Genomic DNA, 25306 nt, shown 5'->3' with positions numbered 1-25306 from the left:
GAGCTGGGTGGAGACCCCCAGACATTGCCCTCCCACCCTGCACGCTGCTGGCCCAGTTACCTTCCCCTCCAGGAGCTGCTCAGGCCGCAAGAACTGGTGGGAGAAGACCCTGTCTCCAGGGGGACAGTTGCCAGGGGTCTGGTGGCCAGGGGGCCCTGGCAGAGAGGACAGGAGAGAAGAAGGTGTCACAGGGGGACCTGGGCACCGAGCAGCCCCCAGGGCTGGGGGACAGCTGTCCCCAAGGCCCCATGGTGCTGGGATATCCCTCACCTGCTGTGGAAGTCAGCTGCCCGTTGCGTGGCTCCGATCCCAAAAGGTGTTGCTGGAGGTCATCGCCAGTGGAGGGCAGCGGCTGGGGAGAGGAAGAGTGAGGAGGGGAAGGACATCCCTCCGGACAGGGCCCTGTCCCCAGGTCTGCCTTGCACCCCTGGGAGCTCAGCACAGCCTCACAGCACGGCCCAGCAAAGCTGGCCCCTAGCGAGAGAGCTGGGCAGGATGTGGCCCTTTTATCCTCTCAGGTGACACAGGACGAGGTGAAGATGTGACACGGTACCAACCACTCCCAGGGGGCAGAGCTGTGCTGCTGGAGCAGCCAGGAGACTCCAGCCCCAGGAACGTTTCCCCCCTGAGTCCCAGCAGCAAATGTGTGCTTGGTGGGGGGTGCTCGGCTCCTGCGGCCCCCTCCTTGCCAGGAGGTGCCGGGGGTTACAGGATCGTGCTGGGCCCCATTGCCACCACATTGGGTGGAGCTGGGGGAGCAACGTGGGGGCAGCAGGGGCTGGCACCTACCCTGGCATTCTCAATGAGGATGCTGGTGCTCTGCCCGTTGGTGCCCTCGGTGCTCTGGCCGCTGCCGGCGCTGCGGATGCTGCCGATGCTGCCCTCGCTGCCCACGCTGTTCCTGTCTCCTGCTGCTCAGGACAGACGGGGAGCTCATCAGCAGTGCCCCAGGACTGGTGCTGACACAGGGCACAAAAGTCCCCGGCAGGGACCCGTGTGCCAGCAGTGACACCAGTAAAAACCAGCCTCCCACGAGATCCTTCCAGCCACAGAGCATGCATCAGTCCCTCCCGGCACACACAGCACAGACAGGGTGACCTCAGCTGGCAAGGGACACGCGAAGGGGAAATGGGAACCGGGGACACGGCCACGGATTCCAGGAGGGAAGGGGCTGCTCTATGGGCTCCCCTAAACTCCCTTGCCCTGTGGCTGCTCCCTCTCGTCTGGCTGCTTTCCTGCCGGGAGGTGGAAGGAGAGCATTCCCCCCACGTCCCCTGCGCAGGCAGGGCTGGGGACAGGGGAAGGTCCCCGGCCCCTCTCCCTCCCCAGCCCCACCCCTGACCTGAGCTGTCAGGGCCCGGGGCCGTCCGGGTTAGGGTGAGGTGGCCATAGGGTGCTGGGATGCTTGGGGCTGCCTGCTGCGGACACTCGTCGGGGAGGTGCTGCAGCCCGCCGGGGGGTGCCGTGAGGGCCCCGGGGGGGCCCTGGCGCTGGTGCGTGGGTGCCATGCGGGGGAGGATCATGCCTGCATTCAAAGACAAAACACGCGTGGTCAGAGCTCGTGCAGGAGGCGGCAAGGGGGGGGTATCTGAGTCTCAAACCCCAAAACTTCCACCCCACCGGTCATACAACCCCCTGTGCCCACCAGAATCCTTCCTTTCCCCGCCCCCTAGCTAGCCAGGGCGACAGGGACCTGTCCTGTGGGAAGGGCTGGGCAGGGAGAGGTGGTTTCACAGCGGGGACAACGCACCCAGGAGGGCCACCGACCTGTTCGTTTGCTGATGACTTCGGCAATGGAGGGGGGGAAGTACCCGACGCGATCGGTGCCCTTCTGAGTGTCGTGGATGTGCCCCTTCCACCGCCCGTCGGGATGCTGCTCCAGGACCTGCGTGGGGATGAGGAGGACAGGGCTGGTACCAGGCAGCGGCCAGACAGGGGACAGGGAGTGGGGAGCAGCCTCACCGTGATGACATCTCCTGCCCGGACATTGAGAGCAGTCGGATCGTGGAGGTTCCAAAAATCCTTCAAAGCTCGGACCTTCAGGATTCCTGATGCCTCTGAAGACAAGGGATGGAGGGAAGAAAAAAGGAACCAGAGCACAGCGGGGCAAGAGAGAGGTTCGAGAAAGGCGGGAGGAGAAAATGAAGAGAAAGGAGAGGGAAGAAGAGAACATTAAGACTGCAGGAAGGACTCGATCTCTGGGGATTGCTGGCACAGAGAGTGGGAGCACGATGGGACTGAGATCCCGACACTTGCAGCTTGGCTGTTTTAGGGCTGTTAGGAGGAGCTGGGAGCACGGGGCAGGTCATGTTAGGGAGAAGTCCCCCTCTGTTCCAGGCAGGGCCTGGCCACAAACAGGCCCCATCTCACCTCTCAGCAGCTGCTTGATGTCCTTGCTGGCGTGCGAGGTGGTGAACTGGTTGACGATGTCCAGTGCCGTCTGGTTGTAGGTGTTCCTGATGTTCACGTCAACGCCACCCTGCCCAGGAGGGGACACGGTTAGTGCCACCGCCTGCAGCAGCAGCAGCCACCCCACGGGGGATGGAGGGACCGAGGGGATGGGAGGGAGGCGAAGGCCAGGCCCGAGAGCTTTGTCCCCTGGTGCTCACCTCCAGCAGCAATCGCACAACCTCTGTTTTGCCATAGAGCGCGGCTTCGTGCAGGGCTGTGCCCGTCTTCGTCTGCTTGTTGATCTCAATCCCTGCCTTCAGCAGCTGCCTGGAATCGAGGAGGGAAAGGCATGAACGGGAGGCCACAGGTATAGGGGTCAGGGGATCGGCTGCTTTGCAGTGGGAAGGGGACAGCCCTCTGCACCGCTGAGGCTTTGGGGATGAGGCACCAAAGCCTGTAAGAGGGATGTGGGTTTAGGGGGATGTAGGATGGAAGTCGTGATGGTTTTTTGGCATCAGGCAGTGCCAGGGGCTGGCAGGGGTTACCTGATGATCTCCTTGTGCCCATTCTTGGCTGCTAGGTGCAGCGGGGTGGTGTAGTTGGGGTCGGTTGAGTCCTTGGACTGCCCCTCCAGCAGGGCCACGCACAGATGGCTGTTCAGCAGCAGCTGGGCCACCTGCACAGGGCACAGGGGTGAGCAGAGGTGTAGGTGTCCCCGTCACAACACCCCAGCAAGGGACTCAAGCTTGCTGCTGCCAGGGACAGCTCTGTGCTCCCTATCCCACCCACTGTTCCCGTCCATCCCACAGCCCCAGGGCTTGGCGGGGCCCAGAGAGAGCTTGGCAGGGGCCACGCTGTTGTGAGGGGCTGGAGAAGGTCAGCACAGCCAGAAATAGTCTTCCCATAATCAGGCTTTTCAGACCAAGCCCTAAAAAACTTCAGTCTCTCAAAGCCCTGAGCGACTCTCAGCATCGCAGGGCAGCTCAAAGGCACAGAGGAGTTATTTTTACTGCCCTGTTTATAGCTGCAGATATTATAGATACTCCAGGAATGGAAATATGCCCCTGCTCCCCTCCCCGCTGGGGGCATGAGACAGTCTGGCTGGCCGCATGCCAGCCCAGCCCCATGGTGGGGGTCTCCTGGGGCACAGGGGGGCCCCGTCCCCACAAGCCACGCCGGGATCCTGAGCAGCTGAGTGGAGCTGGGCGCTCCGGGCTGCTGGGGATTAGGGAGCTCAGCCTGTCTGTGCTTAAACGGGAGCAAAGCTGGGGCTGGGGGGGGAGAAGTTGCAGGGAACTGGGATCAGGATGCCCAGGTTTGCTGCCAGCCTGCTGCTGCCCCGCTGCAAGGCTGGGAGCAAAACCCACAGCTTGTGGGTTCAAGATCCGCCCTTGCCCAGCCGTGGGGGGAGGCGGGTGCTGCCGCCAGGCTTTGGGGTTTGTGGCAGAGGGAAGGTGCTCACCTTCAACCGCCCGAACTCGCAGGCCAGGTCCAGGGGGGTTTTCTTTGCTTTGTTGATGAGGCAGGGGTTGGACTGGTGCTGCAGCAGCATCTCCGACTGCGGGGGAGCAACGTGGTTATGGGGGGCTCAGCACCACCCCGTGCCCCTGCCCTCTCCTGCCCGGTGCATCATCACCGACCGGGAGAGAGACCCCGTTGGGGTGGCACCGCCTCTCACTTACCACCTCGTAGTGGCCGTACTGCGCCGAGAGGTGCAGCGGGATCTGCCCGTCCAGCGAGGCCATGTTGACAGAGGCAGCAGCTCGCAGCAGCACCCGCACCGGCTCCACGCGTCCCTGCCAGGCCGCGTAGTGCAAGGGGCGCATCCCTGCGGGCAAAGAGGGCTCAGCAGGGCAGGGCAGGGCTCAGGCCCCTGGGATCGCTCGGAGGGCTGAGCTGGCTGCTGGAGATGCAGGGTGCAGCAGGGGGTCACCCCTTACCGTTGCTGTCCTTGATGTCCACGGTGGCCTGTGCCTCCAGCAGCAGCGAGATGAGGTCCAGGCTGCCGCCCAGGGCCGCGTGGTGCAGCGCCGAGAACCTACGGGCACAAGGCAGGGCTCAGCACTTGTCCCTGTAGCCCCTGCTCTGCGTGGGGACACGCAGCGGGGTGGCTCATGGCTACGTCCCTCCTGACCCTGCTCCAGACACAGCTCCCATGGGATTCCCCAGAGCAAAGAGGAGATAAAGCCCTCTGTGCTCTCCGTGCCCTCGGCTGTCCCGGCGCCGTCCCTCTGCCCGTGCCAGCAGGGATGCCGGGAGCCCACGGCGCAGCGGGGGAGGCAGCTGGGAATGAATGAGCTCTGTGTCTCGGGGCTGTGAAAGGGGCCCGGCTGCCCAGCGTGCTCCCCCGGTGCTGTCACGTGAAGGGCAAGGCTCAGCACAGGGCTCTCGCACCACCGCGGAGGCTCCGAAGGGCTCGGCAGCCTCCCAGCCCTGCACCACCAGCACGGACTGGAGGATGCCACCCCAGGGCATCCTCGCGTCCCTGGGGGGTCTCTGGGCTTACAGAAGGGCTGACTGCAGCAGGGAGGCCTGCTCCCTCTTCCAAACACAGCCACCGCACCACCGAGCCCACGCCAAAAACCTCCACCCCAAAATAAGGACGCCCACCCCCTCTGAAGGACGAGGGCACCGCCAGCAGCAGGGCTTTCCCGAGGGGTGTGCGGTGTGGCCCCATGTGCATGGGACTTGCCTCCCCGCCCCCCAGGGAAGCCCAGCACAGCCACCAGTGCTTTTTATAACCCAAACACCACATGTGGCCCTGCGAAGGGGAACAGACCCTTCTCACACCAGCAGCCCTCCCGGAGCCGCCCGAACACGAGCCCTGTGCCTTATCAGAATCAGATCATCGCTTCTATTATTACATTTTTGTGTCTATTAAGCTCCATCTGCATAGTATTATTTTAAGACAGCCATCCTGCACATTTTCAACCCCCTGTTGGCCTGCTAGGACTCATCAACTGACACCTCCTCCTACAGAGTCCTCGAAAAGAAAACATGTAGAAATTAGGTACAACAATAATACATAAACCAGTGCTAATAACTCACGGGTCAGAGTTAATTCAATAAGAATAATGCGCTTATTTATTTTATGGGCCTTTGTGGTTTCCTTAACTCTCAGTACCAAGCTTATTAAGTGCCTGGATTTTGGAAGTGATGAGCTACACAAATATGCTGTGGTCACTTAGCAACCTCATCTTTTCTTTCTCTAACCCCCCGAATGAAGGGATTTTGCTCTTGGGATATTAAACACAGACACAAGCACGTGCATGCGCTGTGGCTGGACGGACGGCTGCTCCGCTCTGCGGTACCCAGCACTCAGCACACAGGGCACTGGCTGAACACATTTTACACCCTTTTTTACCCCCAGCCCTACAGAGGGGGATGCAGAAGCGCTTTATGAAGAATTTTGTTGTTAAAGCACCCGTGCAGGGTGGGCTGAGCGCAGCCCTGAGCTCAGATCCACGCAGGCTTTGGCTCTGCCCCTGTTGGGCTTGCCCTGGCTTCGTGAAGTGGCACTGCCTCGGGATGCTGCTGTGTTTTCCAGGCTCAGCAGTTAACCCCAAAAGGTTTACGAGACCCAGGCAGAACCAACTGGATGTTGAGGAGAGCTGCCCCGAGCAAACCCATCCCCTGCCCTGCGCAGGTGCTGATGCAGGAGGCGCCCAGCACCCAGCGGGGAGCACTCACCCGTCCGCATCCTGGTAGTTCACGTTCAGGCGCTTGGCAGATCCCAGGAGCTCTGCAGAGAAAAGAGGCCAAGGTCAGGGCGAGAGGACGATCCCCGCAGCCCCACAGGGCTGAACGGGAACCTCAGTGCCCTGCACGAAGCACATCCCGCGGCCACACTGACCTCCCAGCGCGCAGAACAGCGCCTGCCCCATCCCCGCCACGGCTCCTCTCTCCTGCTCTGCTTTCACCTCCACGGACCCTCTCGACGGGCTGAGCCCGCTCCAGCTCACATCTCTTCCTCCCTCTGTCCTTCCTGCCCCATCTCTGTGCGCCCCCACGGCCCCGGGATGGGTCGGGGCCCCGCAGCTCCTGCCAGCCTGCGCGGGGGGACGTCGCTTCCCTCCTTTTATACGCAGTGGCACCCCAGAAGTGCTGAGCGGAGCCGTTTCGCCCCCCACTCGCTGTCCTCGCCTGCCGCAGCCGCCAAGGCCAGGCCCACAGACCACATGGCTGGCATTTTTACGGCGCGGGCAGAGGCTGAAGCCTCCGGCCATGAATGTGAGGATTGTGCCACCTTGGGTATCCCCAGCTCCTGCCCGTCCCTCCCCTCCGCTGCGGGGCCACCGAGCGGTGGGGGACGCTCACCCCACCCTCGTCACAGCCTGGCGCGCGCGCCCCCCGTCTCCCCACTCCTTCCCGCAATTAATTCGAATGAATTCCTTCCTCCCACACAGAGAGGACGTTTTCTTCTCAACCGAGGGGTTGAGAGCGGATTAACATCTCTGGAATTCATGTGCTAAGTAAAAAGGGAAAGAAAGGGAAAGGTATGCAGGGGGCAAGAAATGCGGCCGCTCCTCCTCTGCTTTTCCAGGCAGCCCCATCGCTGCCGAGCCGGGGAGGATTAAATGCTTTGCAAGGTTTGTGTTGTTTCCTACGGAAAAACAAAGTCTGGGAGCTGGGCTCAAAGCCTGGGCTGAAGCAGCCACTCAAGCCCTGCTGAAATGTGGCGGGGTCCTGGGGAAGGAGCCACCTCCCCTGCAGCACGGCAGGCCTGCGGGGCGGGTGCTGCAGCCCTCTCCTTCTCCTCCTCCTCCTTCTCCTTTTCTCTCTCCTCGCAGCCTCCTCTCCTCCTCCTCTTTCTCCTTTTCCTCCTCCTCTCTCTCGTCTCCCAGCCTCTCCGCCCATCTCCCACGAAGCTCCCCCGCGCAGCCCCTGTGCCGGAAAGCAGAGCTGAAGAGGGGGCAGGCTCCTTCATCATGCAAATGTATAATTAAAAGGAAACCGAGTAATGGTGCACGTTCATTACTGCAATTTCAAATGTTTTGTAAACAGCCTAATTAACTCCAAATGGGCTTTGAGTGGCTGCTGGTGAAGGGCTCGTGACTCTTGCCACAGCAGAGCAGATCGGGATGGGATCACCGTAATTAGCTCTTCACCAGCGCCGGGGCGGGCAGCTCTGTGCCAAGCAGAAGTGCGAAGGCTCCCTGAAGGAGGCTGCTCCCAGGGACAGCGGTGCTCTGCCTTTTTCCTTCCAGCCCCTTTTCACCCCAAACCCGAGGATCTGGGGTCGGCATCAAGGAAAAGCCGCTTCCCTTGGCCGCGGTGGCGCACGCGGAGGGGCTGCTTCCCCGCCCAGCCAGGGCTGCGGGCCTGACACTTAGGAAAAAATAACATTTCACTTGTAAAGCAGCCGGCCACTTCTCATCTGAGTCACAGAGAGACAATAAACGCCGAACCCCGTGGTGTGTGTTTTACAGAGGCGTTTTCTGAGCCAGGATCACACTGCGGGCACCCGGCAGAGCCAGGGAGGCTGCTGGCTGCTCTGGGAAAAGTCCTCGTCTTCCCCATCCGAAAATCTCCGACAGAAGCTGGAAATGGGGAGCAGGAAGAGCTGAGGAGCTGCTGGGGGATTTCCAGAGGACACAACAGAGATCAAACTGAAGACTAAATGAAGGGTTCCTCTACTTGGAGTTACTGACAGCAGCTTTAATCACTCAGAGCAAGTCCCGGACCAGCTTCCCTGGCTGCCCGGCAGCACGGAAATGCCCACAGAGCTGGTGTTTCCTGCTCGGCCGCAGGACGAGGCCGGTCAGGGATGCTTTCTGGTTTTCATGCCATGAAGAAGGAGTTCCCGATGCTGCAGAGAGCTGTGACCTTTTTTGCACAGCATAACACAAGCAGCTTTGGAGCCGAAAGCAGGGCTCTCATGCTGGGCCTCCTGCACCCCTGTCTCTTTTAATTAGGGCTTATAAATCCACAGTCCCAAAGGATGCTCTGTGCACCGGGAAATGAAGTCTGGGAGGGAATTGCTCTCAGCACCTGCAGCGGGGGCTCTGGGGAGGAGGAAGAGGGATCCTCACCGTGCCCTCGGGCAGGAGCAGCAGAGCCAAGCCAGGTGGGCAATGTGGGATGAGAAGGGATGGATGGAGATGCCCACCGGGCACAAGCACAGCCAAAAGAGGCAGAAACACCCCCAGGAGCTGGTCCTGGAGTTGAGCAGTGCCTGCTATCTGAATGGGGAGAGCTGTCCCCAAAATCTCCTGTGAGGGGCTGGGATTGGCCAGAGGGGTCCGGAGAGCAGGGCTGGGATGCAGCGGGTGTCCCTGCGGCCCTGGGGAGGCAGCAGCCAGCATCTGCACGGCCAAATTCCTGGTTTTGCTCCTTTCAACAAGCAACATTCCTCAAATTAGTTCCCCACCCTGGCGGACCTGCACGGTCCATCCTCGGCAGAGCTGTGCCAGGACATGGGGCAGGCAGAAGGGACAAAGAGAGGAGCTGGAGCAGCCTCTGCCTCCGGGGCTCTTCTGCAATGGAAATGCCATAAAGCCTCTTTCTTGGTGGGGAAGGGGAGGAATTCACCCCCATTTTGTATCCGGGTAAATCACTGCTTGGAGATCCGCAGGGTTTGAAGCCAGGATGAAAGATAAAGTGCAGGCAGGGGAAGGAGCAGGCACCCAGCACCCTGTGAGGCTGAGCAGGGCCGATCCAGCCACGGCACTGACATGGGGCAGGCGGTCAGATCCTTCCCGAATGCCTCGGCACCTCCTTTGGGTTTGCATCGGGGCTGGAGAGCCTGGAGGAACCACACAGGGACCATGCACCCCACACAATCCCTCCCAGGAGGATTAACCCTGAGCCAAGACCAGAAGAAAGGTGGATCTAACACTGAAAGGCAAGAAGCCCTAATGGGGACATTTCCAGGGAAGAGCAGGGCTTTGCACACCCCAAGGGTTAACTCTGGACACAAACGTCCTCCGTGCTCAGCCCCGTGCCCCTCCTGGGGGTCCCGCTGGCCCCAATCCGCGCCCCTGGCGCTCGCCTGCTCCTGCCCGGGCAGGACGAGGCTCAGCAGCGCCGGCCGGGGCTGAGCGAGGCCTCAAGGGAAGGCAGCGAGCTTCTGTGCGGCGACTCGCTGCCAAAGCAGCAGGCAGGAAACACCTCCGGAGAGCTCCAGCAAATTGCTTACAAATGCGGGCCCACGTGCTCCTCGGGACGCCGGCCGTGGCGGAGGCTCCGCTGCGATCCGGTGCCACGACCCTCGCGGCCGATCGCTCCACCCCGGCTGGCTTCTTGGCGTGTCGGGCACTTGCTCACAGCAGGTTTCCAGTCCCGCATCGCTGGCTGGGAGGTAGGGAGCTGCCCTGCACCTGCTTGGGGGGGGTGGCTGGGGCGGCACGGCCCCGTGCTGTGCGGTGAAGCAGCTCCCCAGGGCCATCAGCCCCCCGGGGAAAGAAGCACACTGCCCCCGTGCCTCAGTTTCCCCGCGGGGCTGGGCTGCTCCCTGCCATGGCAATGCGGGGCTGTGCTCAGCTCCTCGTGGGGCGCGGGGGCACCCCAGGGGGGGCAGCGGGCCAGGGCGGGTGCCTCAGCACACCGCTGGCAGCCGGCCCGGCACAAACCCGTATTTACCCCCCCTGGGGCGCTCGCCCGGCGCCGGCTGTGCCGGCTGCGTGGAGCCAGGCGTGCCCTCGCCCAGCCCCGCCGCCACCCCCTGTGCCAGCACGCCGGGCACCGTGACTCACCCGCGCCCTTCAGCGGGGACCTCGTCCCTGCGAGGACGCCCTCTCTCCCCTCCAGCACTGCGCTGCAGACGGACACGGTGCTGCTGGCCACGTCACGCTGGGGAGGGAAATACCCAAACGCCCCAGGCACCTGCCACGCGTCCCTTGGGGCCTCCTGGCCTGGGGAGGTGCAAGAAAGGAGGCTTGCCTTCGCCCTGCTGGGACCCCTCCATGACTTTGTGTGCCCTGCGTGGCCACAGCAGAGCTCCCTCACTGCGTGGCTGCTGTCCTTGCACGGTGGAGACCCCTGCACCGCCAGCATCCCTGTACCACCAGCCACGAGCAGCCCCGAACACCCAACCCCAAGCATCATGCACCTGATGCACCGTGCATCGTGCTCCGTCTGGGCACCGCAGGGACACATGCCCGCTGCCCCAGGAGGTGGGAGCAGAGCTGTGTGCTCTGGACGCACCAAGTATGAGCACATCCGCTCTCGGGAAAATAAAATCCACCAGGGGACTGTCCCCAGTGTGGCCATAAACCAGCTGGAGGAGCTCACCAGCCGCCTCCTGCAGGGAGCCAGCCACCTCGCGGGGCTGGAGGCGGAGGTGGCAGGAGGTGGCAGCTTCACCCGACCTGCTGTGCCCGGCCTCGATGGCCCGGAGCAGCCCTGCCCTGGCCTGCAGCAGCTCTGGACCAGGGGCTCAGGGCAGACTTTGGTGTCTGCCAAGAAAATGAGACATGAAGAGGTGACATCCATCCCTCCTCCGCGGGAATCTTCCCCTTCCTGCCACCCCTCCGTCCACAGGCACGTCCGCCGCGGCCACCCACACCCGGCTCCTCCCGGCGCGGCTGTTCCCCAACTGGTTGGGAAGAGACTCGCCCGCTTTGATAGGGAAGGAGCTCGGCCACAGTGACACGAAGAGACACAACCGAAGCTGCCCAGCGAGCCTGGCTGAGAGCAGAGGCTCCCGACCCTGGCTGCCTGCCGCAGCCACCAGCCCGCACCCCAAAAGGTGGCAAGGTCGCTGGGAAGGGGCCCCCAATCTTCCCCGAGGAGGGAGGGTGGTGGCAGGGGCCAGGGTGGTGCCGCCTGCGACACCCAGCCGAGTACCCAAATGCTACGAGCGCCTTCCTGCCCACAAATGGCTCGTGCTGGGCTTTGAGGCTTCGCAGCACCCCTGCAAACAGGCTCTCGGCCAACGCTGACAGCAGCTCCTCTGCCAAGCCAGGCGCCCGTGGGGTGCGTCCGACTGGGGCAAAGCCACTGGGGTAACTGGCAAGGGCAGGGAGGCTGCGAGCGGGGAGGCAGATCCCATCCCATGGTGATGGGAGAGAGCTGGGTGGCTGGAAACCCCTCATCATTCCCTGCCCCAGTGTCTTGGCAGCTCCTCGGGGATAATTAGTGTCTTTACCCATTGAGAAACCTTCCAAAGCCAGGCGCAGGCTGCACCAAACCTGGCCAGGGCCCTGCGTGTGTTGATGCCGCAGAGGCTGCACAGTGCCCGGCACGAACAAGCCCCGCTCCTGGGTTTGGTAGCCCCACATCTCGCTGGAAGCACCCCGCTGGGTCTCCTCGTGCAAAGGCTGCACTGAAGGAGCCACAAACCCATTTCTGAGCAGCCAGTGGAGGAGTTTGAGAGGCCCAAAGTTTCTGCCTTCCTCCGTGGGCTGGTCTGGGGAACCCACAACCACTGACGAGTCCAAGGGCACGGCAGCACGACCCTGGAGTCAGCCGGAGACTTCTTCCTTCTTTGGTTTTTCGCAGGGAAAATCCAACAATGAAGTATTTGAAAGAGGTCGGAAACAGCGGGGGCAGCATCCCCAGGCAGCGCAGCCTCCGGGCATCCCTCGCCCGCAGCACAGCCCCAGCCATCCGCAGGGACCCCCAGCCAGACCCCCGATTTCCCCCCTGCCATTTCCCCCTCTAAGCAAAGCAGGAAAAAACACACAGCTCGTTCAAAGCAAACTCGCTCAGAACAATGAAAGGAAAAGCCACGTCGGAAGCCCTGTCCCCATCCGTGCAGCTGGGGAAGGCGCAGCTCTCGCCTCTCTGCCCCGAGGTTTCGCAGTCTGGGTGGGGATGGAGGGAGCCAGCACCGAGGAGGGGAGGCGATGCCACAAGAGCCCTTTGGAAATACGTCTCAGGAGTCACCTCTTTCCTTGCAAAAGCAAAACATGTGCCCCTGCTCCAGGTTTGGGGCCCCCAGAAAGATCTCAGAAGGATCTCAGAAGGGTGCTCACTCCACCTCCCTGTGCTACCTCGGGGTTTGCACCTGCGCAACTCCTTCCCCCGAGCACCGGGGCTCCCCCAGCCTCGTGGCCGAGCCTCAAGGCACCGTGGCTGAACAGGAGCTCCCCTTCCCCACGGAGCTGAAATCTTTCTCTGCATCCCCCGGCCCCTGTCAGGATGGAAACAGCTGGGAAAGACTTTGGGTGGGGGAAGCCAGGCGGCTCCTTCAGAGATACGGAGGCTCCTTTCCCAGCTGGCCGGGGAAACGCGTTACCGGGAGGTGAAGTCACCGTCCCTGCTGGGACCTGGCCGTTGGGCTCTGCAGGATGTGAACTCAGAGGAGCTGTATTTGCCGAGGGAAGAGGTGGAGCCTTTTCCATTTCCCCCATCCTTCCGAAAGGACAGGACACCTCCCGGAGCGGGAAGAGATGGGGCGATAGCCGAGGGGGCCAGCGGCCAAGTGCGGCTCCCGCGGCCGCCCCGGAAAGGACAGCGCCGAGCCCCACCTGTGCCGAGGGGACACTGGGGACACCTCGGGGGCTGCGGGGTGCAGATGGCAGCAGAGGACCTGCTCGGGCATTACCAATGTGTTTTGGCTCCCGTTCAGCTGGTCCAGCGTGAGCTCCCTGCCAGGAGCCGGGGAAGGGGCCGCTGGTCCCTGCGGGTGCCCAGGCAAAGGGGCTGCAGCGGCACCCGCAGCAATTTCGTGGATGTTGAGTAAAGGGCACGTTAATGAAACCCGGGGGGATGCTGGGTGGGTCGGCATCACACAAAGGGCCTCGGAGAGGTTAGGAAGGCAGCAGGGAACAAACTGGTGCAGACTCAGCTTGGGAAAACAGCGAACTTGAGCATCTGGGGAGAAACACTCCGCCGGGCAGACGTTCAATGGGAGGAAGAAAGGGGGGAAGCAGGATGTGGGGGGGCCACACGATGAATGGGAGCACAAAGGGAGCCCCAGGTGAGGGAAACAACCTCAGCAGCAGCGTGAGGCAGCCCTGGGGGGGGGATCCTCCTCCTGGGGTGCCTCCGGGTGCCCCCTCGGGGCTGCAGCCACCACGGGCCGGGCTTGGTGGCGGACGTGCGAGGCGAGCAGCAGGAGCAGGCAGCTGAAGGCTTCGCCTCGCAGGGGAGGATTAGGGCAGGTCAGTCGGTCCGGATTCGCTGAGCAACAGTTAATTAGGGAGGGCGGGCAGGGACGCAGCAACCCACCTACACCTGGAGGGTTCTGACGCTCCAGAGGAGCACCTAACTACTCATTTTACCGTTCCAACGACAAGCCCCAGATAAAAATGAGAGCAGCCAAGAGCAGCCGGCAAAAAACCCCGTGAGCTCAAGGGACTGAAGCGAGGCTCCAGCTCGGAAGGCTGCAGCACGTTGTGTAACTCCCGGGGACGGCTGAGGCAGGGGGACCAGGCTGGTGCCGCCCTAAGGCGCTCTGCTCTGTCCCCTTCTGCCCCAGCTCGGCACCCACAGGGGCTGCTCTGTCCCCTGCACGTGGCAGCCGGCATTTGGGATCCGCTCCGGCCGGTGGAGCCGGTCCTCGAAGCACGCAGCCATGCGGTGGCTGGAAATCCTGTGACTTCCTCACCCTTTGGCCCCGGGGGAAGTGGCTGTGTGCCTGGAGCAGCGCTGCCGGGGCAGCCGGAGCCGCTGTCCCCACCCTGGATGCTTTCTAATCTAGGCAAGGCACACACAGGATGGGAGGAGAGGCACCGGGAGGTGAAGCCACTCGCTCGAGGTCACCCAAAAGGTCCACAGTTCGAGCACCATCGCCCCTTCCCAGGGCCCAGGCCCCGCGCTGCAGCGGCCGGGATCCGAATCTGCCCCCTCCGAGGCACCCCCTGTGCCAGCACCCCCAAGCAAGCGGTCGGCTGCAGCCGAGCACTGACCTCCAAGTGCTGCTGGCGGCTGTGTGGACGGGGTTTGAAGTCACAAGTGTTTAAAAATACCTCGCGGATGCCTTTCCTCAACTCTGACCCCGCGAGCCAGTGCTGCTGCCAGCCAGCCCCGCTCAGGAACGCGCCGGCGGCTCCCCTGGGATGTGCGCGGCCCCGGCCCTGCAGGGGATGGGGAAGGCAGCAGGACCCCGTCTGGGGATGTTTCCCCTCCGTGCCAGACAAGGATTCCCTCTCTGAGGGGCCAAGACCACTGAAGCAGCTCTTGGCTTCCCACAGCCACCTTCAAGCAAACGCACAGAGCTTGATCCCAGTCACAGCCCAGAGCTGAGTGGCTCCAGCAAAGCTTTTCTTTCCTTCCCTCCAGATGGAGCCGAAACCCAGACTCCATCCTGCTCCTGCTGGCCCTGGGGACGCTGTGCTCCGGCTCCTGCAGGTGCAGAGGTGCTGCAGCCTCTGGTGGCACCTGCGTTGGGAAAGAGCAGCAGGAGCTCAGCGAACAGGGGCAGGGGATGGATCCGTCCCACCTGGTGCGGGCCAAGCTTCATCCAGCCTGGGGTGAGCCTGAGAGAAGGACCCAGCTCTGCTCTGCTGCCTGTCCCTGGCCGTAGGGACGTTGTCACCTGGCTGCGGCAGCGAAGGGTTCCCCGATCCCCCGCAGGGGACAGGAGCACCCCACACCACGCTGCGTGTCCCCAGGTGGAAGCAAATTCCCCCGACAAACACCTGCAGCAGCCAGGGATGCCCTACATCGTGGGCGAGGCGTCCCCCTGTCCCCATGGCGGAGCGGGGACACGTCGGGGGCTCTGTGCCCGTCGGGGGCTCTGTGCCCGTCCCTCCGTGCGCCTTGGCGGCTGCTGAGTTATTCCAGGCACCGCGTTCCTGCCCTCCCTGCAGCCCAGCTGCTTGGGGTTCCTCGCGTGGCCCAGCCTGGACTCGTGGCCCCACAGCCGTGCCGGAGCCGGGCAGCAGCTGCTCGGGGACCAGCTGGGGACAAGGGCGGGACGGAGCAGCCCTGTCCCCCCGCCCCGCATACCACACAATGCGGCCGGGCTGATTTACAGCGGGGTCAGGGCCCATCACCGTGGTCCCAGCACCCTCCCTCGGTGCTTCCCGCACCCCAACGTGACCGAGCGGTGGTGGGCCACAAGCCAAGGCCTGCCCGGTCCCTGGACCCCTGCCGGGAACCCGATCTGTTTATGCCTTTCCAGCGCGCCGGGTGCGTGTCGGGAACGGCCCCGGCAAGCCCGAGTTGGCGGCGAAGGCAAAGGCAGCACTTGGGAGCCGAGCACAGAAAACCCCGCCTGCCGCCTCGCAGCGCCTGCCGGAGGGGGTGGCGAGGAGAAAGAGGGGGGTGCAAAGGGGGAAAAAGGGTCGTGGCGGCTCACTTTCATAGCAAAAGGGCAAAAGGCACCCCCTCGCACCAGCTCCTGCATCCCCCACCCCACAGACACTCCAGCTGGGAAAATGTTTGGGGTCGTCTCCAGCACGAATTTGGCCCCACAGGCGTTGGGAGCGGGGTGCAGTGGGGTGCAGCAGAGCCCCAACTCAGCGGGGAGGCAGAGGAGACCCCCACCCACTCCAGGCTCCAGGTGAAGCAGCTCCAGCCCGGCACGTGCTGCGGGACAGCTGCTCCGAGGCAGGGAGCTCCGCCAGCCCCGGGGAACACAAGTTTGGGGGCCCCACACGTGAGGGGCAAGGAGCTGCTATGGGGTTGAGGCAAAACCCAATGTGCCTGTGCCACAAAGGCAGGCTGCAAGGAGCTGTCTCACAGCACCTCCTCACGTGGCCACAACTCAGCCCCGCTCTGGGACGTGGCTTTACTAACGAGGAAAGGGCCAGGGCCAGCTCAAATCCCTGCTGGCTGCCCCGTGCCCCGCTGCCTCTTCCCCTGCAAGGAGCATCTCCCTTCTTTTTAACCTCTCGGGATAACCGGGAGCTCCTTCGAGGAAGACAGGGGCAGCCCTTCCCACCACACCAGCCCCAACAAAATCCAAACAGAGGTGTTTTAGGGTGACCAGAGCGGGCTGGGCTGGAGCCCAGAGCAATCCCCGCTTCCCTGCACTGCCGGCCAGGCCCGCAGGGCACCGCGTCCCCCCGTAGGCAATGATTAGCCACCAGGGAGGACTCTGGCCCCTTTTGGAAGCTGCCAAGGTGAGCGGCGCTCACGTCGCCTTGCTGCTGCACGGCGTGCCCCAGCCGTGCCAGGGGTGGCAGAGAAGCCTCCAAAGATGAGGGGAAAGCTCCAGGGGTTTCCCAGTCTGTCCTCTCCCAAGGGGTGTTTGTACCCAACTAAGCCCAAGCCCGAAAACCCCTTATCTGCACCCGTCCTTGCAAAGAGACGAGATCAAGACCAGAGCTGGGCTGCTGGAAGAGGGGCGGGAAGGACGGAGCAAGGACAGGAGCCACGGAGACCCTGAGCCCGCTGCTCCAAGGGGCCAAGGTCGGAGACCTCGAGCACCCCAAGCCATCCTCCCTACTGCACACTACTGCTCTGCTCGAGTCTCTCTGCGAGACGGGAAGGCCGGGGCTCCTACACAACCAGCACCAGCAGCGCCTGCAGCCACGGGCAGCGCTAGGAAACCCTGGAGAGTTTTCGCACCCCATGGCGCAGCCGCCCCCAGTTCAGCCCATCCCAGCTGCTCCAGCACAGCGAGCAGGAGCAGGAGCAGGGGCAGGGGCAGGGGCAGGGGCTGGGTGGCGGTGCTGGGGGCCCCGCGCGCTCCCTGCACACATTTGGCTGGGGCCTCCCGGGGGAGCGGCAGCGGCGCTGGCAGGGCTTTGCGGAAGCGCAGCCGGAACGTGTTGCGCCAAGCCTGCGCTGCTGCAGGAGCCGCATACCTGCCGCGCACGCGGCTCGGCCCCGCTGCCCTGCCCTTATCTCGCCATCGAAGGCGGCGATTCGCCGCCCCAGCCGCTCTCTCCGGGTTGCAAACAGCTCGAGGTGCCCTCGCTCCCAATCCCCGCGCGCTGGCTGCCGCGGCCCCGGGCGTCCGACGGGAGCGAGGGATGGGCGAGGGCGTCCTGCCCTTCCCCAGGAGGGTAAAGAGCGCTCCGGCGGAGCCGTCTCCAAGCAGGTCGGGCATCTCCAGACAGGTCCGTGACTCACCGGGACACCTCGGTGAGGCCCAAGGTTCAGGCAGCTCCTCGCCTCTCCAGCCAGGGGGTGATTTTGGGGGGGAATCCGTGGCACAATTTGGGGGAAAAGCAGCAAGCTCGCAGCTCCCGCCCCTCGGCTCCCCACCCCCTGCCTGCCGCAGGAGCCAGAAAAGGTGGTTTATTGTTATTTAGTTTCTGCCCTTTCATACTTCTTCGCCGAAGCTGCGTTTTGCCAGCGGCGGCCCCGGGACTGGCGCGGGGCCAGGCCAGCCGAGGCGCTTTTCAAAACAAAGCAGGGCGCGTGCATGCACACACACACGCACGGCACCGAGCGCCTCTTTAACTCTTCCCGGCCTTCTCCGGGATGCTGCCGGGCGCTCCCAGCCAGCTCAGCTGCAAACCATCCTCCTGGAGAGGTGCTGGAATTGGGTAATTCGCTCCTCGGCCTGGGGAAATGGTCTCCCCGCCCTCGGCCGTGCGGTGGAGAGGCAGCACGAGTTGTGCTGCAGACTTGGTCGCAGTCCTCGGGGACGGCCTTGTTCCCGCTCCAAAGAGGGCCAATGCCCGGGGTGCTGGAGACGCTCCGGGTGGCTTTTCTAGGTCACAGCCGAGATTTTCAGCCCCAGTAGGCACGAGGAGGAGGAGGAGGAGGAGCACGGTGAGGTTTCCATCTAGAAGCAGCTTCCCTCCTGGGTGGCGGCAAGCCAGGGAGCACGGGCACGTGTGGGGCTGCTTCCAAGCACGTGGCAGAGGTGCTCCCAGAGCACACCGTCAGCTCCAGCAGGAGACCCCAGCCCTGGGGGGACACCACAGCACCCCCAGCTCGGTTACCACCACTCGGGAAGCCTTCCTGCCACCTTCTGGCAGCTCCCTGCCGCCTGCCACCAGCCCCGTGCCCCCCCAGCACGTCCCAGACACACGGAAGGAGGACGGGACACGAGTGCCAGCGGTGTCCTTGCTGCTTCTCCTCCTCCCCCGCCTGGGAGCAGCCCTGGGGAGCGCTGTCCCCGTTACAGCTGCCTCCAGCAGCAGGGCACGCGCTGTCCCACGCTGCTCTGGGATTCCCTGCCCGCCTGCCTCGGAGCTGTCGGCACCCAAATTGTGCCACGTTTCTGGGCCAGGCAGCTGAGAGGGATCACGCAGCTCCCACAGGGGGAGAGCAGAGCCCTGTGGCCGGGGCTGAGTCACCGGGAGATGCCCGAGTGACGGAAATCCCTCTCCCGCCCCAAACCTCAGCCTCCTGCGTGCTGTGTTGGGGATTGCTGCCGGCCCAAACGCAGCCAGCACGGCCCCGTGCACGGCTCCACTCCCCAGGAGAGATGGGCACGTCCCTGGGACACACAGGAGCTGCCGGCCAACCCCTGGGGAAGGCAGCAACACCCCAGAGCAGCTCCCCTGCACGTCCCTTACACAACTCCCCTCTGTTATCCCCTTTTTTATCTCCCCACTATTTCACCCAGAGAGGAAAAAAAGCAGCCGCAGGTGGCACAGGCTGCGGCACGGAGCTGAAGTCTGCCCTGCCAAAGGGTTTTTAAAGGATGGGGGCAGAAACACGGACCCGGGATGGGGTGATGGGGTACAGAGGACATCAAAGCTGTGCCCCACAGGCTGGGTGACCCCTTCCCACCAGCCGCTCCGTCTGCCTCCGTGGCGCTGTTTGCTTGGGGCTTATCTCCCCGCTCGGCGACGCTCGCTCCGGGTGCAGCGGTGGCAGCCAGGCCCCGGCAGGGCCGCCTGTGGCCCCCATCCAAAGACAACAAGCGGCAGAGGCCGGCTTTAAAACTTTGAAAAGCCATCGTGGCCTCACTCCTCGCGCTGCCGCTGCCTGTGTGGGACTCGTCCTTCCCCCAAAAAAAAGAAGAAAAGGGGGCAAACCCCTCCCCGAGCTGGGACAGGCGGGATTCATGACAGCGTGTGCTGGGGGGAACAAGAAAACAAAACAAAACAAAACAAAGCACCAAGCAAACTGCAGGCTGGCACACGACTGCTGCTAGAGACCCCCCCGGAGAGGCCAGGAGCCGTGGGAGGAGGAAAGGATTTGAGGCTCCCCCCTCGGTACCATGCAGCTGCAGCCTCGCCGCCATCCCCGCGGCAGGAAGGCGGCTGCGCCGCGCTGGCAGGAGCCTTTGAAGCCTCCTTTTCCCCCTCCCACCCACAGCGGGCTGGTTGAAAGCACGTTTCGGCAGGCTGCGGGGTGGGGGGCTCCCCGGCACAGGGCCACCACTGGCCGGGCTCTGCCGGTGGCTCTTGGAGCTTCGCCTGCTGTGGCAAAGTTTCTCGGCCCTGCTTGTGGCAGCCCTGGGCATGCCCATGGCCCTTCCAAGCCCGCACGCAGCGGTGCAGCCCGGCCAGCCCAACATACCTCCAGTAGGCATGGGGAGGAAGAAAGGACCTCACCGGGGATGTTTGGGATGTCCTGGTTGAAATCCAGGCTTTGAGGGACACGCGAGGGTGGCGTGCTGGCTCGGGGGCACAGCCAGAGCCCAAAAGCTGCAGTGCCCAGGGCAGGAGCGGAGCAGGCACGGTGCCCGGCAGTCCCTGTGCCACCAGCAGCGGGGTGGCAAAAGCCTGACCCGATAACGAGCCCGCTGCAGGCAGGTCCTGGCTCTTCCCCACGCCACCCAAACCTCCCTGCAGGTGGGGAGGGTGGGACGGGCCCCCTTGAAGGACACCACGATGTGGGATGTGCTGCTGACACAACAGCGCATCCAGTGCCATCACGAAGGAACTCCTGGATCGAGGAGAGCAGTGACCTTTTCCCCGCACGCCCACGGGTCCTGCTGCCACCGAGACAAGGAAAAAATCCTGCAGGGCTCGGAGGGAGGGCAGGTGATTCTGCCGAGAACGGGGACACAGAGCGCCGGTGGCAGAGGGTAACAAATAGGAGGAGAGAGATTAAAGCTCACGCTTCGGGGCTTAGGCTGATACAGCTACCGGGGCTTAGGAGGAAAGTTAAGGGGGAGGCAGGGAGCGAATCAGCCCACATCTGCCCGCTGGTGTCCCAGCCACCGTCCCTCCCCTGCCCAGCTGGACGGGTGGCAGCAGCCGAGAGCTGGCACAAGCCCTTGCTGTGCCCTGCACCGCCGGGACGCGGCAGTGAGCGGAGCCAGCCCAGGCAGCAGGGCAGAGCCAAGGCTCCCCCCTCCAGAAGCTTTCCTTGTGTTTAACATCTCCTTAGGCCCCGGCCCAGGCGGACCTGAACCCCAGGCACCCACGTTCTTGAGGTCTGGGAGCCCCCAAAGCCCGGGGTGGCTGGTGACAGGGGGTGAAGGCCCAGCAGGGCTGCGCTCCCCGTCCTTGAGCTCGGCAGGCGTTTGCTCAGCTGTCGCCCTTTCTTTGCACTTCACGCGCATTTAAACAAAAAGCTCCACCACTCCCTGCAGGAAGGCAAACAGCGAGCCCAGCTCCTGCTCCCTTCCCCAGCACCTCCAGTCCCGGGCTGTCGGCGGGGCGGTAAGGCTCACACCTCGGATAAACCCCCCGGCATCCACCCCACTGCCTGCCCCTTCACCCTGCCGCCACCACCAGCTGGGACAGGGACACGCAAAGCTCCCCACGCACCGTGGCAGCCGGCCGGCCCCAGGAGCAGTCACCCCGTGGCAGGGATTCCTGCAGCCCCGGCTCGAGCCCCCGTGCCCCACGCGGCCAGGCCGGGGCATTGTTAGCGAGTGGGGCCAGGCAGGGCCGGGATTGATCGCCAGGGAGAAAGGCCAAAGCCGTGACGGGTCGTTTAACAATTTCAATTAAACTCCAGACGCGGAGGGGAGGGGAGAGGGGAGGAAATTAAAAAGAGGAGCCGTTTCTTTGCTGCTCAGGGGAACCTCAACAAAGAGCGGCCGGGGCAGCGGGAGCAGCCCGCTCTCCTCTCTGCCTGTAGGAGCGGCCACGGCGGTGTCCCCGTGTCCCCTTCCCGCAGGCTGCTCCTGAACCTCCCAACCCAAATTTTGTGTCCCCCCGCACAACGCCAGGTGCTGCGACCCACTTGTGGGGCTGAGGGCTTGTGCAGGGTGCACGTTCAACACCGCAGCCCTGCAATCCCCGCTGCCGGGACTGGCGCTCGCTTCTTGCTTACGTGCGGTGACTTTTTTAGGCACAGGAAGTCCCGCAGGGCTAATCACAGTGACGGAGCTCCCAATCCACCGAGACAGCAGAAGGACTCTTAGAGGGATTTTAAAAAAAATCCATCGGCATCTCGGCCTGTCATATGGAAAAGGAGCTTTAATGAGCAGCAAACGCTCTGCTCGAACGGCGCGGGAGGGAGAAGGGAGAGGCGGGGGCTGCGAGGTGGCCTTGCCAGGGTCTGGGCTTTTGTCTCCCCCTCCTTATAAAGGAGTAAAATGAAAATAAGCAGAGCAAGGGACCTGCAGACGCCGCTGCAGCGGGGGAGTTCAAGGCAGGCGTTCACGTGGGTGCCCCGTGGCTGGGGGGGGGGGAAAGATGCCAGAGAAAACACAGACAGGGGCTGAGAGCGAGAGCTATCGGAGGAAACAAGTGTGAACTGCCCCCGGCACGCAGGGGAGGAGAGCTGGGGGTGCCCCAAGCTGCCTGCATCGCGCTGCCTGCCCTGGGACACCAGCTCGGGGCTGATGTTCTTTATTTAGTGCCTCGGGGCATCCCTCAAGCCTCCTGCACGAGGAAATCCACCTTGCTCCAGCCCCAGGCCCTGCCCCACACAGCCTGTGACCCCCAGGGACCCTGAGCAGCACGTGGAGGTGAAGGCACCCGGTCCTGTCACCCAGATATGGGGCACCCAGCACCCTCGGTGCCCCAAGCAGGCTCGGGGCTGGCTCCGGGGGCAGGAAGAGGCAGCCCAGTGCTGGGATTTGCCAAGTTATGGCCCCAGGAGCCACCACAAGGGATTTTATCCCCACCTCACGTTTATAATCCCCAGCCTAACTCAGGGCTCCTAGCACCGGCCTCTCTGCCCTGAACCACCCCGATTAAGGCTTCAAGCTTTTTCTCCTGCCCGATTTTCCCCTCTCCCTCTCCAAAACATTTCTGCTCCCCCCCAGTTTCCTGCAGCCCCCAAAGACCCTCCCACAAAGCGTGACCCCGACAAGGGCCACGACCAGGAGGGCCCTTCAGGGAGTTTCCCCAAGCACCTTGCAGCAGGGAGCTGGGCCCAGGTGCGTTTTTCCTGTACCAACTTCCCAGCTGAAGCCACCCCGCAGGCTGCAAGCACAGGGAAGGGGTTTCTCTGGCCTCTTCTCACCCAGAGCAGCTCCTGCAGCCCACACAGGAGCTGTGCAGCCTTCCCTTCGTCACGCACCACCGACAAACGCCCTTTTATTTACTTTTTCCAGCTTCCTTCTCTCTGCATGGCACAAGAAGTGACCGGAGCGCCTACCCAGGAGCTCAGCTCTCTGCAAGGTCTGCAGCACCAACCATAATCTGCTCCTCCACCTTTTTAAACCCCCATTTTCTCTGGAAGTTTTTGGGAGGGACCCCAAAGTCCCTCCAGGACCCCCACAGCACCAGCAGGAGCAGGCCCCCAGCTCACCAAACGCTCAGCATGGGTTGAGCCCAGCATTTGCTCTGAGCCCGCTCGCGGCTGACCTTTCTGAGCACACATGAAAGAAAACAGCACTGCTGAAGGGTTAAACATTACCAGACTGAAATTCAAGGCTTGACAATTGGTTCCAGTCGACCGGCTCGGATGATAATTTTTCACAAGATAAATACGGCCAGGAGCGGGCGGCGATGGCTCAAGACCCTTTGTACCACATCCCCCCGAGCAGCTTCGCCGCCCGCCCCGCTGTGATTTCCCCTCGCCCTTCCCCGCTCGGTGCCCACACTTCGGGGTCCCTGGCGCTGAGCCTGAAGGGAACCCGAGCCCTGCCGGGATGTTTACAGCTCAGTCCTCCACCAGCCCGGGCTGCCTTCGTGCTCCCGCCTCCCAGTGTGGAGGAACTCAGCCACCAGGTTCAAAGTCAGCGCTCACACCCCAGTGCGGATGCTGAACCGGCCCCACACAGCACCCGCAGCCCGGGCCACGCGGTGATGCCCAGCAGGAGCGAGGGGAAGCAGCAGCTCCGCACCCAGGTACTCACTGCTCTTGGACGCTTTGATCTTGGCCACCAGCTTCTGCACGCCGGGTACGTCCCCGTTCTTCACGGCCTGGATCAGCTCCTGCTCTCGCCCCATGGCGGACAGGTGGGAGCGGCAGCAGCGCACAAGGAAGAAGCCCTCGGATCCCGGAGGTTTATAAAGCCATGAGAGTAAGCCTGTAAATCCTCAAAACATGCTCGGAGAGACGGTGAAATCCAGCAAGAAAAATGCTTTAAAATCCCACGGGACATAAAAAGAAGAAGGAAGAAGTGTCTCTGTTAGCGGCTGAGGTCCCTTTCTGCGTCGGGAGGAGCAGGACCCAGACGAGGTTCGGTCGGAGAACATGCAATCAGCTAAGATGAGAAAAAGTTCAGTGCTGAGGGACCAGCTCCTGGCAGCAATGGGATGATGCCACGAGATCCAGCGGGGTGGCTTGGAGCAGGGCACCCAGTGGGGTCGACATGGGGATGCTGCGAGCCTCTTAGCTGAAGCTGCGCTGGGCTCCGCTTTGCTCCCCTCGCCAGGCTCTGCCACACTGATGAGTCCCTAATTCTTCCCAAAGGGATTACAGGCTCGTTGCCATCTGGAAGTCATAGATCCTCCCTCTCTGGTGCTCATTAGCCCCCTCGCTTCGGCATTCCTCTTGGCGACAGCGCTGCAGCCACGCTGGGGAGCCCCGCGCGCAGCCGAGCCCCGGTGCGGGCTGGCACGGCAGCCTGGGACCTGCGGAGGGGAAGAGCACAGTCAGCCCCCAGAGGCCATTTACCTCCCGGCTCCGTCGCGACAGCTTTTGTATCCGCGCCGAAGAACGAATACTTTGACTATATTTAGTCCTGGCGGGACTGGGCTCATCCTCCTGTTAGAAGGAGAGGGAAGAACCTGCAGAGGAAGCCTCCTGGTGTGGGGGGGGGGGGGGGCACGGATGGATGAGTGCTGCTGCTCTGCTCATCTCCCTGCCCTCCAGCCCAGGGGATTGGCCACGCCGTGCCCTCCCCGAGGACAGCAAACGGGGCTCTGCCACGTTTCCCCCTCCCCTCTGCCGGTGGCAGCACCCACACGATGGAGCAGGGGAGGTTGAGCCAAAGTCCTCCCTGCACAGCCGCTGGGACCGGCTGAACCTGCCTGGCACCCTTCCCCTCCGGCACAGGGACAAACCCCAGCCCTCCGAGCTACCCGGGGAGCTCAGTGCCCCGGGACCCAAGACGCTCTTCACTAGGTAAACTACTGCTCTTGGGCCCAAAGCAAGAAGCTGGGTGCAAGCAGGCAGCACAGCCATGCTCAGGGGAACGAGGTCAAGCCCTGATTGTGGCTGGCGGGGACACCCCAGAGGTCCCAGGCTCCTGCTGCAGCCCTTCACCCCTCCCAGCCCCATGTTCTCCCCCTGCATCAGGGCAGCAAGAAAATCGCTCCTGCTTCAGGGCCGTGCATCCAGGCTGCCCTGAAGCCCGGGGAGGAGCAGGAGGGCAGGGAACTCACCCCATGCCAGCTGCGGGGCTGCCAGCAGCCCGCCCCACAACTCCCGCCACGCCAACCCAGGCTGGATGGGAACTGGCTCCAGTTTCCCCCAGCCAGCACCCAGTTGTGCTGTGCCGTCTCCCTTCCCAAAGCGCTCGCCCTCGGCCATTTACATAACACTGGGTGCTCCTTCCTCCCAGCGATCGAGGTCACTGCTTCGAGGACAGAAACCACGGAAGGAGAGAGAAAGCAACAACAGCGGGAGGAGAAGTCCTGCCTGGTTCAGGGGCAAGAGCAGCAGGGCCGTCCCAGAGCCTCCCGGGACCCCACACCAAGCACAGCGCCGCTCAGCCCACCCACGGCCAGCCTGGGAGCCGTGCTGCCCCCCTCCAGCCCTCCCCTGGGTGCAGTGCCATGCAGGGCGGCCACAGGGGCAAGGCTCTGGGGCTGGTTTGGCTCCTGGGACAAGGAGGTGCCCAAATTCCCAGGCCAGGCTGGGGGGCTCTCCCCCT

General features: G+C 63.3%; 1 protein-coding gene across 6 annotated transcripts in view; it reads right to left on the bottom strand.

Moving 5' to 3' along the window:
* The window catches only part of CASKIN2 (CASK interacting protein 2), a 32808-nt gene that overhangs the window by 6463 nt on the left and 1039 nt on the right, over positions 1-25306 (bottom strand). For 2 of the 6 annotated variants that reach the window (XM_027471486.3, XM_072025847.1), the window contains exons 2-15: positions 23342-24062; positions 6082-6133; positions 4332-4429; positions 4074-4219; positions 3854-3949; positions 2937-3067; positions 2610-2718; positions 2371-2479; positions 1963-2057; positions 1768-1885; positions 1343-1525; positions 790-911; positions 271-352; positions 61-155 (exon numbers count right to left, since the gene is read on the bottom strand). In XM_027471486.3, coding sequence (XP_027327287.3) covers positions 61-155; positions 271-352; positions 790-911; positions 1343-1525; positions 1768-1885; positions 1963-2057; positions 2371-2479; positions 2610-2718; positions 2937-3067; positions 3854-3949; positions 4074-4219; positions 4332-4429; positions 6082-6133; positions 23342-23435 — 1530 coding nt within the window. In that variant the 5' untranslated portion in view covers positions 23436-24062. Of the gene's footprint in view, positions 1-60; positions 156-270; positions 353-789; positions 912-1342; positions 1526-1767; positions 1886-1962; positions 2058-2370; positions 2480-2609; positions 2719-2936; positions 3068-3853; positions 3950-4073; positions 4220-4331; positions 4430-6081; positions 6134-6244; positions 6665-23341; positions 24063-25306 lie in introns of those variants that run through there. The other 4 variants (XM_072025845.1, XM_072025844.1, XM_038165510.2 and 1 more) reach the window with 4 other exon arrangements.

This window comes from Anas platyrhynchos, chromosome 19, assembly GCF_047663525.1.
Source record: "Anas platyrhynchos isolate ZD024472 breed Pekin duck chromosome 19, IASCAAS_PekinDuck_T2T, whole genome shotgun sequence".
NCBI lineage: Eukaryota > Metazoa > Chordata > Aves > Anseriformes > Anatidae > Anas > Anas platyrhynchos.
Note: the sequence above shows the minus strand (reverse complement) of the source record. Positions and strands in the feature narration are given on the sequence as shown.